The 18,711-nt window shown below is 33.2% G+C and overlaps 1 protein-coding gene across 1 annotated transcript; it reads right to left on the reverse strand.

Moving 5' to 3' along the window:
• Positions 1-13,931: 13,931 nt before the first annotated feature.
• Positions 13,932-18,352, reverse strand: LOC107824973 (protein ASYMMETRIC LEAVES 2-like). Its single transcript, XM_016651796.2, has 4 exons — positions 17,374-18,352; positions 16,234-16,315; positions 15,125-15,541; positions 13,932-14,454 (listed from the first exon to the last, which is right to left on the reverse strand). The coding sequence occupies exons 3-4, from the start codon at positions 15,483-15,485 to the stop codon at positions 14,132-14,134; spliced, it is 684 nt and encodes a 227-aa protein (XP_016507282.1). The 5' UTR covers positions 15,486-15,541; positions 16,234-16,315; positions 17,374-18,352; the 3' UTR covers positions 13,932-14,131.
• Positions 18,353-18,711: the final 359 nt, after the last annotated feature.

Here is an 18,711-nt window from a genome sequence, read left to right on the forward strand (position 1 = left end):
AATATTTTTGAAAAAAGCACTTCTCAAAATAAGTTGATTTCTCCAGCTTGGCCAAACAGGCTATCAGATAAGAAGTCTGAATCAGGCCTACCTGCTGGTTGTAACAGTTGATAATTAAACAAAGGCATTTCTGTTTTTAGTCAGGTTATTACCTAAGGCTTGCCTAGGTGTAAAATCATATGCAGCAGTTATTCCAAGTCATTAAGACAGTTGCAGATGATTATTACCTAAACAGGCTATTCTAATCGCAGAAGTTGTTGCCAATTTTATTCAGAAAAATACAGTGCGAAAATTATTACTTTACTACTTTTTTCATGAATCAGTAGTTAACTAGGCGTTTGGACGAAATGTAAACAGGATCCTAGACAAGATATTTAATATGCATATGCGAATGGAAGGGTTGTTAAAGAAACAGAGTCCCTAAGACATGATTTCTAAATGTATGCATGAGTTGCAGAATTATCAGAATATAACTTTGTGAATACAACTTTTATAGCAATGTTATTATTGCCCTAGGAGCAGGATTTCTAAGCGATATAGATAAAGCATGGATTAATGAATGAAATGCTGAAGCAAGAAACATGAATCCTAAGAATATGATTTCTAATGCATTGTATGAATTCCTAGACATGGTTTCTATTACACGATTTGGAAATGTAAACCTAATAACATGTTTTCTACCTTTTAACAACTATAGCATGCATATTTCCCATCCCTTTTCACTAGCCAACCCCATACTTGTTTGCAAATTATTACAGACTGTGTGATTGAATTACATAAGAAAAATGTAAAAAAATAAGAAGTTACAACTATATGAAGCCTGATTCTGACTTCCTCTCTGAGTTATAGAATAAACCACCTCAAATATCAATGTTGTTCCAAAGCCTTCTCATAACTGGGTGTGTCAGAGTTTCCTAAGGACCTCAAAGGATCCCGGGCAGTGCTCACACCCATATTTGCATAACCAAACAGAGTAAGTGCAGCGTGGAAGAGTCAGCCCTTATGTGTCCAGGTTCAGAAGGAGCTCAAGGGTCCCAAAGCAAGGCTCTCACAAGAGGGGCAGAACCTAGATTCTAAGAGTATAGTGAAAGTGGAGAACACACGTTGAAAGGGATTTGTTTAAAAAAGCTGGATTGATTGTCCATTTTGGAAAGCAATCAGTAACAGAGGTGATTAAAATCAGTCGTAGTAGCAAATAAAACTCAAAACTCCAGATAGGATCACACACAGAATCAGTAGTCACAAAAGGGGTCAAGGGACTTGGGACGCACAGACATTTGACTATAAACACATAACCCCACCAAGGGTCTTAGGACTAGTAGGACATGCACAGAAATAGCTGATACTGGCATGATCACATGCTAGTCAGAAAGAACATAAGCACATTGAAGAGATAGGGACTTGGGATGACAAGTACGCAATAAGTGATTGACAGGGCTTGCTTTGAAACATACATAGGGGAGTACATTAATCTAAAGGAAAGGGGGAACATTATAACATGCTGGTAATGTAACTTAACAGAACCACAAGCAGAAATAGACCAAAATGAAAGAAGCTGAAACAATTAAAGGAGCATGTTGTTGTTGAAGCTTTAAAATTAAACTAGGACATACCAGTTGAGAAAGCAAAGTGCAGAAAGATAAGGCAAATAGGATTCCACAATCTAGCCTTGGCTTTCAGCCGGCTAGACAAAATAGTAGTACAAGTAGTAGTAGAGAAAGAGAGAGTTTTTGAGTGTGTAAGTGTATGTTCTGAACTCAATTGTTCGTGTGTTTAAAGAAAAGAGGGTAGGGTATTTATATCTTTGAAAATGAGTAGAAAAATAAGGTAACCGGTAAATTTTTAATACAAATATGGAAATAATCACAACCAGAATCTCATTAATGTAAGTATTCCCTTTAATCAAAGAATTACTGCTTAAACGGATGCCAACAGGGATAATTAAGGAAAGAAAAACAATTCGAGGAAGATTGATTTCTGACCATATAAGGGATAGTAAAAGTATAAAGTAAATATTTGAGTCTAAGTACAAAATATACTTAATTTTTGGAAAGGATTCAGCAAGGGTAAAACATCATAGCAAAGGAAGGGAATCAATCAATTTAAACAAAATGAGTGAAATTAAGGGTTTATAAGAAAACTTTTGCAATTAATCATAACTTAAGGAAATCAAGATCAATCAAGAAGTGGTCATGATTCTGCACTTCAACATATAAATAGAGAGGAATAAACAGGCGTATTAGACATGCAGGGTCAAACATATTGACAAAAAGGAGCAAATTAAATGAACATAAACATACAGAAGTGACATGAATAGGCTAGGGACTATTCAAAGCATGGTAATCAATAAGGTCAAGCAGTCATGGCTCATACGTAGAACCCAAGGGAAGAAACCAGTCTAACAGGTAAAGAGAGTCAGAAACAACTGAGGAAAACCTTTTAAGAAATTAAGGTTTTAACAATAGTCAAGTTTAAAAGAATGGTAATAACTCAAAATTAGATAAGTCAAACAAGGAAAAGGATTCAAACACAAAGAACTTAATCGAAACAAGTATACATACAAACAAACAAAAATAGCTTCAGAACTCGGATAAACCAAAAAAATACCTAGGGTTCTAACACGATAAACCAGGTAGAAGAAAAGCATGAACAAATCGTTTAAACATGGTAAAATCATAAATAATACTAAAAATCACAGAAGAGATCCTTTTAAAAAAGGTTGAGAAAACCCTAATCGTTGAAGACGAAGAGTCGCTTTGAAAAATCGGAAAGCCTTTGAGGAAAACACTTAAGAGGTTCATAACATACACAGATCTAAGATAGATCTGAAAGAAAATCGAAAGATCTTAAAGGTTAGGGTTTCAGATAACCCAAAAAAATGAGAAAGACTTTGAAAAGTTACCGATCTAGCCGGAAAAGTCAAGGATCTAACTCGAACGGCCATGAATGGCTGGAAAAAGACCAGAGATAGAGGTTGAGCAAGGACTGGACCAGATCTGTTCGAGATTTGTCCATGAAATCACACAAACGGGCCACCATAAGACGTAGGATATGTGTATACATCTCAAACAGCCATGGGAGTCCATGGATTGAGTGGGGACTGAAAGGGATTAGGGTGGATTTGGGTGGTGGCGGCTAGGATTTAGGTGAGGTTGCAGAGAGAATTGGAGAGGAATGGGATTTAAGGGCGGTGTGATAGTGGAAATGATTTAGGGTAAGGGGGTCGTTTGGGGTTAAAAATGGTAAGGTGGAACGGTGGCCGTTGATCTGAATGATCAACGGCCTATATTAAAAGGGGTAGGTGGGGATCTGGGTTTGGGCTTGGTCCGGTGGGTTTTCAATAGGGTTGGATTCCGGTTTTAATTAAAAAAAATGGGCTGGGAATTGGGGTTTGATTTGGTTATAATTGAAATACAAAAGGGGCTCTTATTTAAATAGCCAGTTTTACCTTTTTAATTTATAAAAAATAGCAAATAGTTTCCGAAAAATAAACTGAAAGTACTAAAGTAATTTATAATACCTAATTAAAAATTTAAAAATACAGGATCTGATTTTATGCGTATAAAACACAATTAAACCTTAAAAGGGCTAATATTACAATTATGTGCAATTTAGCTTCAAAAATACTAAACAAAATTGTAAAAATATATAAAAATTACTTTAGCCATATTTTGTCATAAATATAGAAATACAATAGACGAATTATCAAAACAATAATTTTACAAATAATTATTGAGGATTTTATGGATAAAAAGGGAGAAAAATAAATCAATTTAAACCTTTAAAAATATGAAAAAAAATAATAAAACCCTTGGACATGCTTATATATGCATACATATGCTATTTTGAAGGTATTTTGCATATTGAAAATATATAAAAAAAAAATTGGGTATCAACACTACCCACTCAAATAAAACGGGCCCAAATTAAAGTGAAGGGATATGTATAAAAATACGTAAAAACCCTTCTTGGGTAAGCTTACCCGCTCCGCCAGGTCAGGAGCAATAATGTCTAATTCTTGGAAATAACAATCTTCCTTCATATCAGGAATGCTAAAGGGTCGGATGGAAAAAGGGTATTTGCCAACAGCCCAAGTGTGAGGATTTGAAGCAGGGAACTTCTCTTCGAAGTCCTTGGTTGTGATAAGAATTCTTGGGATGATGGTGCTCACCGTAGGAGGAGTGGCCTAATCGGGTTTACCTTTGTTCTTTGAGGAACTAGGGTTTTCAGAAGAAGAGGCCATTTTTATCAGAAATGGAGGAAAGTTTTCTCTTAAGAAGAAGGTTAAAGAAAGGTTGAAGACAAAATATGAAGTTGAGTAGAAAGAGTTCGAGAAAGTTTGATGAATTAAGAAGTGTAAATGAAGAAGTTTGACGTGTATAAGCAAAGGAATAGACGGCTGAAATCATGGGCATAATTACCTCGATAACTCAAAAGTGATACTGAATCATGGAATGACACGTGTTCAGAGCATTAAATGCAGAGAGACATGCGTCTAATCAATCGTCAAGAACTTTTCGGAGGGAGTCAAAGAGTTTCCCGCCAAGAAAGGTATCTCTACCAACTCTCTGGTAACACAAAGTTATGCCACCGGAAAGTAGGGGGATTATCTTTATGGGGTAAAATATGTATATTTAATAATCGCATGAGAAAGTGACACGTGGAGCCAAAGACAGAAGACAGTCGAACCTGAAGGCAATGATCTCGCTTGTCATAAGAAAGAATGGTATTCACAAAGGCCAAATAAATGTCTACCACCCGGTAGCATCTAATGAATAACATTCTACAACATTAAGTGCATGATCCGTTACAGAAAATATGGTGTTCACTGCCTACCGTTACACATTCTTCAATGACCCTCATAGTTATCATTTAAGAGGGGCTTGATCCTAGGACCTTGGTCCCTAGGTATACCTATAAATAAGGAGCTCTACCATCATTGGAAGGGGGGGGGGGGGATTCTCGAACATGCATAGACTATATTCTACCAAAAGCTCAATAATATTTTACCCTTCTGCTCATTTATATTGTTTATACTATCTCTGGCAGCTTTGCGCCTAGGATTAAGATATTTGCTGTTTCATTTCAATTTTAAGATTAAGTCTTACATTTTGTCTAATTCATCTATTATTTTAGGATTAAATTAACTCACGTGTCTATAAACCAAGTATAAATTCAACTGTACCGATTTACAGGTAAATAAAAATAAAAAATAAAAAGACACCAATCTCTATTGATAATTTTATTTTTCGTTTTTCATAAATCTTTAAACAAAAATAGAGATAACCTTCGATCAATATTCGAAGAGGAAACTCTTTTCACATTAAGTGTCAACTGAAGTACAGTAATTCCTTGAAGAATATATGGATGTCAAACAGTTAAAGGGGTTAATGGTGTTGACCAAAGAGTTGAAAAAGTCAAAGCAAAAAGTTCCAAAGGACAACACGTAGTGTATAGTATTATATATGAATAGTCAGCAAACAATGTTGTACTTATATATATACGTAATTAGTAATGGACGTTACACATTTTAGCTAGCATGAACAAAAAGAATAAAACTCATACTACCTCCGGTTTACAATAAGTGACCAATTTGTTTATTTTTTTGGTTCAAAATAAGTGTCCAGTTATGTAATCAAGAAAGAATTCAATTTGTTTTTACAAAATAACCCATATGTACATATCCCTAAAAAGTTTTCTTACTCCTCACATTAAATGGTTAATTAGGGGTAGTTTAGTCATAGTAGGTATTTTTGTATAGAATTTAGTATTTTCTTAATGGGCGTGTTAAAAGCAAATTTAGAATTATCTATCCAAGCTTTGATAAACAAAGTTATTCGATGCATATGCGTGTAAGAAATAGTAGTTATCCATAAAACTAATCAACGTGCTTGCAAGCTAACATAATAACAACAATAACATACCCAGTATTATCTCATACCATAAGGTCTGGGGACAATACCATGAGAAGAAAAAAAGAGTAGTAACTTTTATATTATAGTTTACGATTTCGAGCAATAGAAGCGGTCACTAATGTACATTAGGGTAAGTTGTCTATATCACACTGATTAAAATATAGTCTTTCTTTGAACCCTGCGTGAATACGAGATGCCTTGTTCACTGGGCTGTCCTTTATGGGTTTGGTCCATCTCTTATTCTTTATAGAGAAAATGAATAGTAAAAGAAACAGAAAACAAATAAGGGGGCAAAAGGCATGTAGAGTAAGTGATAATTTAAGGAAGAGAGAGAGAGAGAAGGATGAGGGGGAGTAAATAATGTGTAAGAGATGTTCCTTCTGAAATACTGAATGATACGTTGTTTTCTTAACCCTTTTTTCTCCTATACATACAGAAACACACACACACACACAGAAAAGCACCTTTTGCGAGAGAGTAAGTGGTTTTTTCCCACATATCTGAATATATGTTTTAGGAAAGCGTGCATATATATTATGTACCCAAACTTCAAAAAGCTAAGAGGGGAATGGAATAGTCAATATAAAGAGAGAAGTATAGATACATAGCCCTCTTTTTCTGAAAAATTTCTTCATTGTTTTTGTGTGCAGAAAGAGGGAGAGAAGAGAATAAGGATTAGTCAATTCTGATTATAACAATTGAGAAAAGACCCTAGTGAGAGGGTACATAAGAGTTGTTTGTGTTGGCATTGTCCAATTAATGCAAATGCAGAAGTAGGGATATGGAGTAGGTGGGTGGGAGAAAATAAGTATAGTAAATAGTAACGGCTGACAAAATAAAAGAAAATATTTGTAATTTGATATTTGTATTAAATTCATAAATATACTAAAGTAAATTTATAATTTTATATAACTTGACTATAGGTAATTAGGACTATATATCTTAATTAGATTAGTTGATTATATATTTGAATATGGTCTTGGACAATCCATCTGTTACGAGCTAGATTTTAGGATTAACTTATTCCTAAGATACACTTTTTTATATGATATTAGAGAAAGACTCATCTCTATTTTTGGTTTACCTAATATTGCACTCATATTATATTGTTTACGTTTCAGCTATTCAAATTTTTTAAGAAACAAATATTTATTTTATTATTTTAGTTTGAATTAGATTAGATCATTTGCGTTAAAATGTCAAATGCGAGTGTGTGTGTTTTGAGTACGTAATAGAAGGGGTTAAAAACGTAACCGTATATATATATATATATATATATATATATATATATATATATATATAGTTTGTGTTTTTTCACCTTTAGTTCGTGCCAGATATTTATATTTGGTGATCGAAAAAATACATAAAATTTGTATAATTTTTGTATATAACATACAGAATATATATACACACAAAAATATATATATTTTCGATTATTATTTTAAAGCGGCAATACAGTGTTATTTTTCCAATAATTTTTTAGTGATAAAAAGATGGTGACGGAGAAGAAGGCAGCAGACCACCAAAGGATATGGTGCAGTGGATGATACTGCTCTTCCCTTAACTAGAGGTTTGAGATTCGAGTTTTGGATATTGAAAATCCTTATTAGGGAGCGCTTCCCTCTAAATAGAATCCTATGCGAATCCAAATATAATTGGAATTCAATGCGAATAGCGGAAAAAAAAAAAACAGCAGGATGAGAGAGTCAGAGGGACAACCCGAAATAAATGCATTTTACCAATCCCTTGCATTAGGCTTCGTAAGAAGCGCTAGTGTCGGGATATACTCCTACCTTTAAAACAGTCCCTTTCACTTCTTCTTTACTTCTTCACTTTTCCATCTACTTTGTTTTCATATATGTCCCTCCATATATGTTTGTATTTATATACTCCCTCCGTTTTAATTTATGTGAATTTGTTTGATTGGGTACGGTTTTTTTTTAAATTTGTGGCCCTAAACAAGTCAAAAAGGGCCCAGAGTATTTGTGTGGTTATAAAAACTTCTTATTGAGGGTAGAATTGTAAGTTTAAGCTAAATTATTTCCAAATTTAGAAAATGATCATTCTTTTTGGAACGAACCAAAAAGGAAATAAATTCATATAAACTGAAACAGATGGAGTATATACATTTGCATATACAAAATACAAACATATACTCCTGTGTTCTTCTTAGCTTGTAGGACCAAGTTCATATGGATTTATAGCATATAGGGAGAACAATTATTGACACCAATTTCAATCAAATGAGAAAAGTTTAGAAATTGACTAACACATGGAAATGCGTGTAGTTTTTCTTGTTCTTTTATAATATAGTTTGATCTCTTTCTTTGGACACCCAAATGAAGAATTAACTTAAATAGTCGTCAATTCAAGTGTTTAAATTTATATAGTCGGCGAACGTATAAAATATATATAATTCATGTATAATCATTGAATATTTTATGTATATTGACTAGAAAAACTAAATAGTAAATTCGATTGGCTATTTGTATAAAGATCCTTTTTCTAATTTCGTCATGATCCTTTTAATTATAGGAATTGTTACACAAATAGTAGACCAGATTATCTCTGTACTTTTTCTAGTTGGTATATATAAATTATACATTGACTATACATAGTTATACACATATTATAAATGAATTATACATATATTATATATCCGCCAGCTATTTTAAATTTAAGCACTTGAATAAACGGTTATTTAAGTTAATCCTATTTAGTTTTATTTTTAGGACTTGGGTGGGCTTTGGCAATTGGGAAATAGTTGTCTCTTGGTGATGCACTGTGCCTCAACAAGCAGATATCAAAATAAGAAAACCATAATTAGAAAATAGGAAAAAGAAAGTATGATTTAATCAGTCAGTCAACCTTTTGATTTTCAAGATTCACACAGTCCTTAAACCAAAAACTTAGGAGTAATTTATACTCCTACTTCATTTAAAAGGAGTTAAAAACCAAAAGAGATTTATGAATTATAGAAGGTTTTAATTAGAAATTAAAGGCACTCTTTTTTCCTCCCGGAGAACATGCATGCATGACACTTAGGCCACACATTTTACGCCTAAGAAAGTGCATGGTAGTACCCTACCCCCCAACTGCCACCCTCCCTATCCTGACCTCTTACCCTAGTCAACCCAAAAGCATATGTCAATGGATATAGCCAATAAAAAATCGACAAACATGCGCGCAACTTGATTATTTCAGTGGATATATGCCATCTTCTACGAGTATATGTGCCGAATAACTTTGTCCATTAAAGTTTAGGTAAATAAAATAAACACTTATTGTTCCTTATCGCCTCTACAATTTGAACGTGAAACGTTATGGTTCTTCTCTCACTTTATTGTTCACTAGTTAGGCACACAGGTTATCCATTTTTTTTATTTCATTTTGTTTTAGACTTAATATATCGTGTTACCGCTTAGCAAAGTCCTATATTTTTAATAAACCGTCATTATTTCCTGGGTTGTGCCGCTTTCCTAATCAAAAGATAGGAAAGCACCCCTTCTTCGAAAATTATGGGGTCATTTTGTCGATTTCATTCAACATGGTTTTCTCAAGTGCCCTAGTATACTGATTCATTTTTAAATCTTATTTACAAGGATGACACAATATTTTAGATTTAAAATTCAATTTTAAACTTCTTATTATCCTTAATTACTCTCTTATAAGCATAAAAATGACATGGCTAGGGTGGAGACAACATATACCCAACTATTTCAATTAAACTAATTTTTACATAAAACATAAATATGTACATAATTTTTAAATATCAACAAATATGGAGTTCTAATCAAATAGTATTGAAATAGAGGAAGTAGGATTGGAGTTGTTGATAATATGTAGCAGTAAATGGTGAAGGCAAGCATGGCAATGACGACAAACGCATGCAGCTGTTTCTAAGTGTCAGAGAGACGTATTATCCCTACTGCTATTGCCACTGCAAATATTTACATTTCTAAAGGACAAAAGGTCATCATTACTTTGCAATAACTAAGCAAATCATCATTGTCCCTACCCTCTCTCTTTATTACAAAGGAGTAGAGTATTTCTTTTTTGGCCCCTTAGAAATATTATATTCCGTATATAAAGATGGCAATAATCAACTCACTACATCAAAAAAAATAAAAAAAATAATTAGCCGGTGCGCTATTTATTGTATGAAGCCTTAACCTACATTTATGCAAGAGGTTTGATAGTAGCATATATTATGCGATGTAGATGTTATTTATGCTTTAAATTAATCATATTTTATTGATGTTTTAAGTGTTAAATGATAACAAAATGCTCTAATTGAGGTTTTTATGCTTTGCAGGAGCTACTCCGAGTTAGGAGGAGGATATAGAGTGTTTTGGGGTCAAATATGTAGATACAAGACCAATCGAGAAGAGCCCGGATGAAAACGAGCAAGAAAAGGAGAAGAAAAACTAGGCAACAGTCAACTGCGATCGTGGTAGGGCCGCGGCTGGAACGCGGTGAAAGAAAGGCGAAAAACAGAAAGTCTAAAAAGACTGCGGTTGGCCCGTGACCACGGTCGATTTGAAGAAGGCCAAGAAAGTTTAAGGGCTAAAGTGTAAAGTTTGGGAAACTTATCCTAACCCTATATAAACTCAACAAACTCGCCCAAGTAAAGGTTAAGCTTGTTTTTAGACTCAATTGGAGGCAAGAACAAGTGTGAGAAGATAAAGACACCATTAGAGTTTTTCATTCTTCTCCCTGTCATCATTATTTTGTGAACTATGAATTATTTTATGGCTTTATCTTGTTTTACCATGAGTAGCTAAACATTTAATGTAGGGTTTTGATGGAACCTCTTTGAGGATGAATTTCTTGCTATGTTAATATAGACTTGCCTTTATATTTTCTATGTTTGTTCAACTATATTGTGATTGTTGTCGATTGAAGGGCCCTCAATCGGCTATGCCTATTTAGTATGCATTACTCGGGAGAGAGTGTAACCACTCCTAACGTATTTGCAGGATTAATACGAAGGGTTTAGAGGTGGGATTAGGGATAACGAAACCTTGAGTGCGATCTAAGTGAGCTGTAACTAAGGCCAACTAACGTAATTCAGGAGAATATGTCTAGTATATTGTTGTAATTACTTGGGAGAGAGTTACGACAGTCAGAGTGCTCATGATCGATAGAGAAGATTTAGGCAAATTTATAGCAATATAGCGAAAAGGATTCCGACAAGAGGGAAAATCATAACCTTAGACCATTCTCATTCTTGCTTACAATTAGTCTATAGCTGGTCTTAATTTACTGCATTGTTATTACATAATCTCTAGTTAATAAACACCCAAATTGTTAATCAAATATCTCTGAAGATTGAATACGTGAATTTCTGTGAGTCCAATAGCTGTGATTGATAGGTTAATTCCCTATGGGATTTGACTCCAGACTTGTTAATCGGAATATATTTGTAGTGACCGCTTTGTCCTTTTTATAAGGCATAGTTGGGCGTGATCAAGGCTGTTTTCATGGATTGAACCCGTGATATCCTGGTCACATGGCAGCAACTTTACCAAGTACGTCAAGGCTCCCCTTCTACTCATTATATCAATAACAACATAAACTAAATGTAATTTCACAAATAGAATTTGAAGAGGATAGTATATATACAGACATTATCTCTATCTTGAAGATAGGGAGACTATTTCTGATTTACCCTCGGCTTAAAAAAAGCATAATTACAACATTATTAAGAAAAAACACATTAATGGAGAAGCCATGGAAAAATCAACGATCAAAAATATTAAATGTTTTCAATGTATTTTGGTACACGAACTAATTAGGTAAAATTATAATACATGAATGTAATTAGAAAAGAATAAAAACAAAAATAATTATGAGGTAAATAATACTATAAATATTGTTGTAGAGGAATTATTTTGATACTTGAATCAAGAATTAGTCGCACTAATTTCTAGCTACAGAGTAGTCTTAATTTAAAAAATTTAAATTTTAAAACTAAAAGAAAACTCAAATTACTAAAGGAGCGAATACTTTTTTTTTCATACACTTTTACCACTTAACTATAATAATTAGTATAAATCCTTGCCCTTAATATATAACTTAATCATGATAAATTGATGCAATTTAGTGCTAAAAACAGATGCCATAAAAAAATTCATGCGAAATCTGTGTAATCCCTAACATATAGGGTTGTGACACATCTTTTTCGTTAATTTTCGTGGTGTCTACATTCTATACATGAGTCCCACTTGTGACCAATCCAACTATATTAGGCAATGAAACTACAATATATACTTGCTAAATATTTATCCGTACGTACTGGGTATTATATTGGCTCAATAAATGCCTAACACATTTTTTCACGAATATGATTATCACGCTAAATTATAGTTTACTAATAGATATTCATACTTTAATAGTATTTTTTTTACCTTAATGATATTTAATTATATATAATAAATTAATATAGTTTAATAAAAACATTCAATAGGGGTAACTGTAGGGGTGTTCATAAAAATTCGAAAAACCGAACCAAATCGAAAACCAAACCAAACTGACCAAAAAAGTCGATACTTTTTGGTTTGGTTTGGCTTTGGTTTTGAAATTTAAAAACCGATCAAATTTTGTTTAGTTTTGGTTTTAATAAAAAAAAACGAGCCAAACCGAATATAAGAGTAGTTATTTTTATAGTAAATGTTAATCGTTTGCACTTTTAGTACAGTTCTTTATCTTTACATTCTAGTTTGATTGGTAGTTTTCTTTTGTTAAGTGTAAGAATCTATTTCATGTTAAAAATAATATATTTTTAATTGAGTCCTTAAATTATTCATCACTATTTGATTCAATAATTATCAATATATCTTGGTAAATAATAGATTTCTCAAAGGGCAATTGATTTGATAGTGTTACGTTAAAAATATGGTCGCCGAAATATGTGTTTGGTAGTGTATGTCTTATATTTAAGAAAAAACCCAAAAAATAACCGAAAAAACTGAAAAACCGAAATAAACCGAATCGAGAAAAAACTGACTTAATTGGTTTGGTTTGGTTCTAATATTTAAAAAACCGACTTACTTGGTTTGATTTCTTTTTAAGGAAAAACCGATCCAAACCGAACCATGAACACCCGGGAGTAAGTACTAAGTAGGCTGTAGGAGTAACTATTTTCTGTGCATTGACCTAAAATACTACCCTACCTTTGACTTAGAGGCATAGATCTTAGCTGTCCTAGGGTTAAAAATACTCCTTATTCTCATATGAAGAAAGAAGAATCAAATAATACTAAAAAAAAATGTTGTGATATAAGAATAGTACGATTTTCATATGCTAATTTAGTTTCAGTACAGAACAGTAGCATTTTCTTTAAATGTAATTTTGAACACTCATTACTTAATTACTTTATTTAGAAATGTCGATTTGATTGGATCTACTTCTGATTTGGGAAACATAATTTTATTGATCTTTGGGTTATGAACATTCAAAGCATTTGGAATTATACAAAATTATTTTATCCTTTTTTTTGGTCTTCTGATATGGTGCAATATAAGACATAATACAGGTTCCATATTTTTCGGAAACATATACAGAAATATTCTTGTTGAAATATCCTCTATCTAGTCTATACTAATGAACAAACATTTAGACCAGAAAAAAAAAACATTTAGAGAAGGTGTGAAATGTACTGGACCAAAAATATAAGGCTATTTTAGACCAAGAATTGTAGAAGTATGCAGCAACACAACCGCAATAAACTCAGTGTAATGCCACAAATAGGGGTCTGAGGAGGGTAATGTGCAGTGGCGAAGCCAGAAATTTTCCTTAAGGCATTCAAACTTGAAAGAAGTAAAAAATACTTGACAAAGGGTGTCTAATATATGTTAAATACCTCTAAAATCTAATATTTTACCTATATACGTAGCGTAATTTTCCGACGAAGGATGATTACCATAGCATAACTTCGCCCATGGCAATGTGTACGCAGTTTTACCCGTACTTTATGCAGGTAAAGAAGCTGTTAATAGTAAAAGTATAGTGGCATAAGATATTAGATTAATAATAGTCACAAAATCAACAAGAGTAGAGAAAAGTCATGCAATATTTGGTCTCTCAAAAATACTTGTAGATAAGTATTCTGGTGCATGGGTAAGCCAGTATTACCTATCATAATCTTCAAACTTAATATAGTATCTGTTTTTGTAGTTCATAGTTAATAACTCAAAGACTCTTATGTAACCTAACTAAGAAGGATCCACCGGCGTCCGTCGGCCATCTCCGCCGGCGGCACGTGGCTGCTGGAACTGGCTTAGTTGACCTATCAGAAGGCTACTTGCATCAAAGTTGTTACTCCCATGACCTTCAAATGCGCGAATCATGTGCTGATGTTGTTGTTGTTGCTGCTGCGACTGATCTCTAGGGAAGAACTGATGGTGGTGGTAGAGGTGGTGGTGATGATCCCGTCCGCCTCCAGCCATGAAGTTGAATTGCTGGTGGTGGTGGGCAGTAGTGGCAGCTGCAGCAGCCGCAGCTGCCAAGAGTCCATGAGTAGTAGTACCTGCAATACCTGTCGAGATATAATATAACACGAGTTTAAGTTTTATACACTAATAATATACAAAATATTTACACAATTAGTCACTTATTGATAGTATAAATTTTTTGTTGTTGTCAATATATAGAACTTAAACCCGAATATAATTAAGTACTAGCACTAAAAATGTACCATCTCTAACAAGATTATACTTTTAAATAGTTTGTCATACAATTCAACACAGTACTAAAACATACAAGAAATCCTAGGTTCAAATCTTTTTGCGACCCAAAAAAGGGATTCCGGTGCGATAATCTCCCGTTATGCGTGGGATTCGGGGAAAGGTCGGACCAAAAAGGTCTATTATACGCAGCCTTATCCTATATTTCTGCAAGAGGCTGTTTTCACGGCTCAAACCGTGACCTCCTGGTCACATAACAAAAAATCTACCAACTACATCAAAGCTCCCTTCCGACCCAGAAAGCAATAAATATATAAATAAAAATAAAAAATTTAAGCCATAAAAAGAAGAGAGAAAAATTAACTTAAATTGCCATCCACCCAAAAAAGTAATTTGCTAGCGGTTGTAAATATTAGGGCCGAACGGTCAAATGTGTAACTTCCCCAACAAAGAAACAAGGAGTGTGTAGAGAAATAATGTAATTAAATACTGAATTAAAAAATGTGTTGTTAAACAATTTACCTCCTAAGTTTTGGTACTTGGAAAGCTCAGATTTAGCACAGCTAAGATCCATTTGAAGTTGTCGAAGTTGATGTTGAAGAAGTGAAATAACACCAACACAGCCATAAACAGGATCCCTTAGTCTCATATCAGCTTCATAAGCTAATGAATTTACAGCATCTTCACGTTGGTGAGGCTGTAATTCATTCAACAATTTGGTCACGTTACTTGCCCCAAACACTTTGTGCACATTCGCAAATTTCTGAGGTTGATCAGGGGGAAAGTATGGCGCAAAAACGCACTCTGGTTGGCATTTTCGACGTAGGAATTTACACGCTGCACATGGCGAATTTGACGATAATGAAGAAGAAGAGGAAGACATTGATACCAACAACAACTTGTTTTTCTTCTTCTGAATTTGTCTTGCTTTAGTTAGACCTGAAATATGGTACAACCAAATAGTATTGAAATTAATGATATATGACTATGAGAGTGCATATATATATAAATAGGGTTAAGTGGTTAACAGTTCACAACTGGGATATGCTATAGTGAGTATATATTTTCTAGGAAAATTTTACGAAGATCTGGAAAAAAGTTGTGCTGTGAAATATAAAAGAGGTTTTTGAAATTTCTTATTTTGGCCATGTGGGTCTTTAGAAACTTAAAAGACCAAAACAGTATAATATAGTATATATTCTTGAATAATACTACCTCTCAAAATTTCAACCGGAATTCAGATCCAAAATACCCCTTTACTTCCTCTGTCCCAAAATATGTGATATTTTTCATTTCTCGAAATTTAATATAAATTTTGACCAAAATTCTAAAACGTATTTTTCATCTGACATGAGAAGAACTACAAAGTATAGTTCTTTTTCATATAATTGTTGAAAATTTAAAATTTTAATTTTAAAATATTGAGTGGATACAATTCTATTAAACTTCAAAAACTAATCAAATTGAATCACGAGAAGTGAAAAATATCATATAAATTGACTCATGAAAAAGTGAAAAATATCATATAAATTGGGACGGAAAAAGTAATATTTGTATGTTACAAGGCAAAAGGGGAGAAAAATGGAAATTGTAGAAGTGACCAGAAGAAACAGTAATATAAGTAGTAGTACCTGTTTTTCTTCTGAATTTTGGACGATGTGATTTTGCTGTGTTTAACCAAAGGAAACAGAAACAAGACCTGTGCTTTGTTTGCTGCAATTGAAGACCAACAAGATATTTGCTAATACTATTATTCCAGAAAAAAGATGAAGGATATGAAGAAGAAATTAATAGTATAGCAAATTAGTAAAAGCTAGAAAAATAAATAAAAAATCATGTACGTACGTACGTATAATATGAACGGCTTAAAAATGGAAGGAAATAATATTATGAAGAGTACTAATATCTAGTCTAGCATAGCATGGTATTAAGAAAGATTTCTTGGGGGGATTTATTTTGGGATTGGATCCCGTGTAATTAAGTGTGAAAGTAAGAGCTTTGTATTTGTTAAGTATGGAGTAATAATATACTATTATTTCACTCATTACAATGTCATAATTTTAGTCTCCTACTCAGATCTTGCTTGAAATTCATTCATTCACGTCCTCTTGTATATTTTTGTGTGTAGTAACAAAGTCGGAATTTTCACTAGGAAGATTCAAAATATACAACAATAATAATAAATTTAGTGTAATTTTATAAGTAGGGGTCTAAAAATGATAGTATGTACACAGCTTTACGTCTACCTTGTGCAACTAGAGAAGTTGGTTTTGGTGGACCCTCAACAAGATTCAAAATATAAAGAAATAAATATACTGAGAACTCAGTAAAATTCAACATCTACTATATATACGTAAAATAATTTGAGACTTAAGTGTAATTTTCCGACGAAGGGGTTCGGTTGAACCTCTTTGTCCCCTAGCTCTTCCCATGCTCGTGTGTGAGAGAAAATTAAGACATTGAAGTTTCTTTCGTCTTGAGAAAATAAAGTACAGAAAAACTTAGTGGAAAAAATGGACCAACTAATTAAAAAGAATAGGAAATTAAAATAGTACTTAGTAGTACCTCCTAAGTCTATTATTTTTGAAAGTTTGCGTGCCAAATATTTGGTCAAACCATTCTTTTCTTTTGAGCACGTAGTGTTTATATATCTGGCTAAAAGTCAAGCTTGGATCTTGTGTAACAAAAGCTATCTTTTTCAAAAACCAGAAAACTAGAAAAGAATACTCACTGCTACAACTAGTATATATATATATAGATGAAATGATTACCCTTTTTTCCTTTTGCTAAAAACAGTTTGCTTTCTTTCTGACTGGTGATCTTCACAAAAATCTTCTTCTTATCTGTATGTGAAGAAAGGGACAGAACAGTAATATTTTCTCCTTTTCAAATTAGATGATTTGGAACTATGAAGTAAGACGACGCTCTAGTTTTTTTTCCCGAAATATATAGAAACAAAGCAACCCAAAAAAACTAGCTAGAATTCGAGGGTATGAAATCTCAACAATACACGTCAAGAAATGCTAGAAGGCACAAACAGACATGCTATGAAGTGAGACGATGCTCTAGTTTTTTTTTTCGAGAGAAATAAAGCAACCAAAAAAAAACACTAGCTAGAAATCAAGGGTATGAAATCCCTAACAATAATTTTCTTAACACGTCAAAAAATGCTAGAAGGTACAAGCACACATGTGATTTAAAACGAGACTCTTGGCTACTGTCCAAATTGAAATGACATAATTTTCTTTAAACCCTAATAGGTAGTAAGAACAAAGGAGTATATGAACAAGAATAATGATATATAAATAATGCAGAATATAAGGATTTTTTTTTGAAATGAAAATATATAGTACTAATAAGTAGAAAATAGTATTAAAATTGGGCAATCTTTAAGCTTCCATATCAAGAAAAGCATATAAAGATGGTGATAATATAAGGCTAAGCGCAAGAAAAGGGGAAGAGTTTCTTGAATTTTTTTGGCTTTTCTTGTTGTTGAATGAAGTGAGCAAAGGGAAAAAACACAGAAGTCGCCCAAAAGAAGAGGCTAAGGAAACGGAGAGAAAGCAAAAAATGTAAAAGGAGAGAGTTATGACTTTGTGATTAATAATAAGGGGTAGGGGGTGGGGGAGGTTTTTGGAGGGATCTTCTTATTCTTTTGGTTGGAGATGCTGGTTTTAGGGTTTAGCAGGGAAAAGAAAGAGAAAGGGATTTTCAGAAGAAAAAATAGTACTATATGAGGGTATTTTCTAGACTTGTCTTGTGTCAATGATGTGACCTTTCCTTTTTTCTGTCCTTGTATACCATTTGTTACACCTTACACACATTTAAGTCGTCTACACTCAAACCCCCCACCCCACCCCACCCCACCCACGAGTCCAGAACCCTATTGTGGTTTTAAAAAAAAATTACCTTCCAAAATACATCACGCTATACTTTAACGGTAACTTTTGCCATTAAGGTATAGCGTGGTGTATTTTTACGCTATATATATTGACGATTTGACTAACAGATATAACGTGCTGTATTTTTACGCTATATATATAGCGTACAAATACAATACGTTATACCCCTAATTAAATAATCCCTTCGTCTTCTTCCCCGACCAGAAT

The sequence above is a fragment of the Nicotiana tabacum genome, chromosome 11 (assembly GCF_000715075.1).
Source record: "Nicotiana tabacum cultivar K326 chromosome 11, ASM71507v2, whole genome shotgun sequence".
Lineage (NCBI taxonomy): Eukaryota > Viridiplantae > Streptophyta > Magnoliopsida > Solanales > Solanaceae > Nicotiana > Nicotiana tabacum.

Excerpts from the sequence above, each read along its gene's own strand:
- LOC107824973 (XM_016651796.2), bottom strand. The coding sequence starts at position 15,485 with ATGTCTTCCTCTTCTTCTTCATTATCGTCAAATTCGCCATGTGCAGCG. Across the intron at positions 14,455-15,124 it reads CAAGTACCAAAACTTAGGAG|GTATTGCAGGTACTACTACT; the intron begins GTAAATTGTTTA and ends ATATCTCGACAG.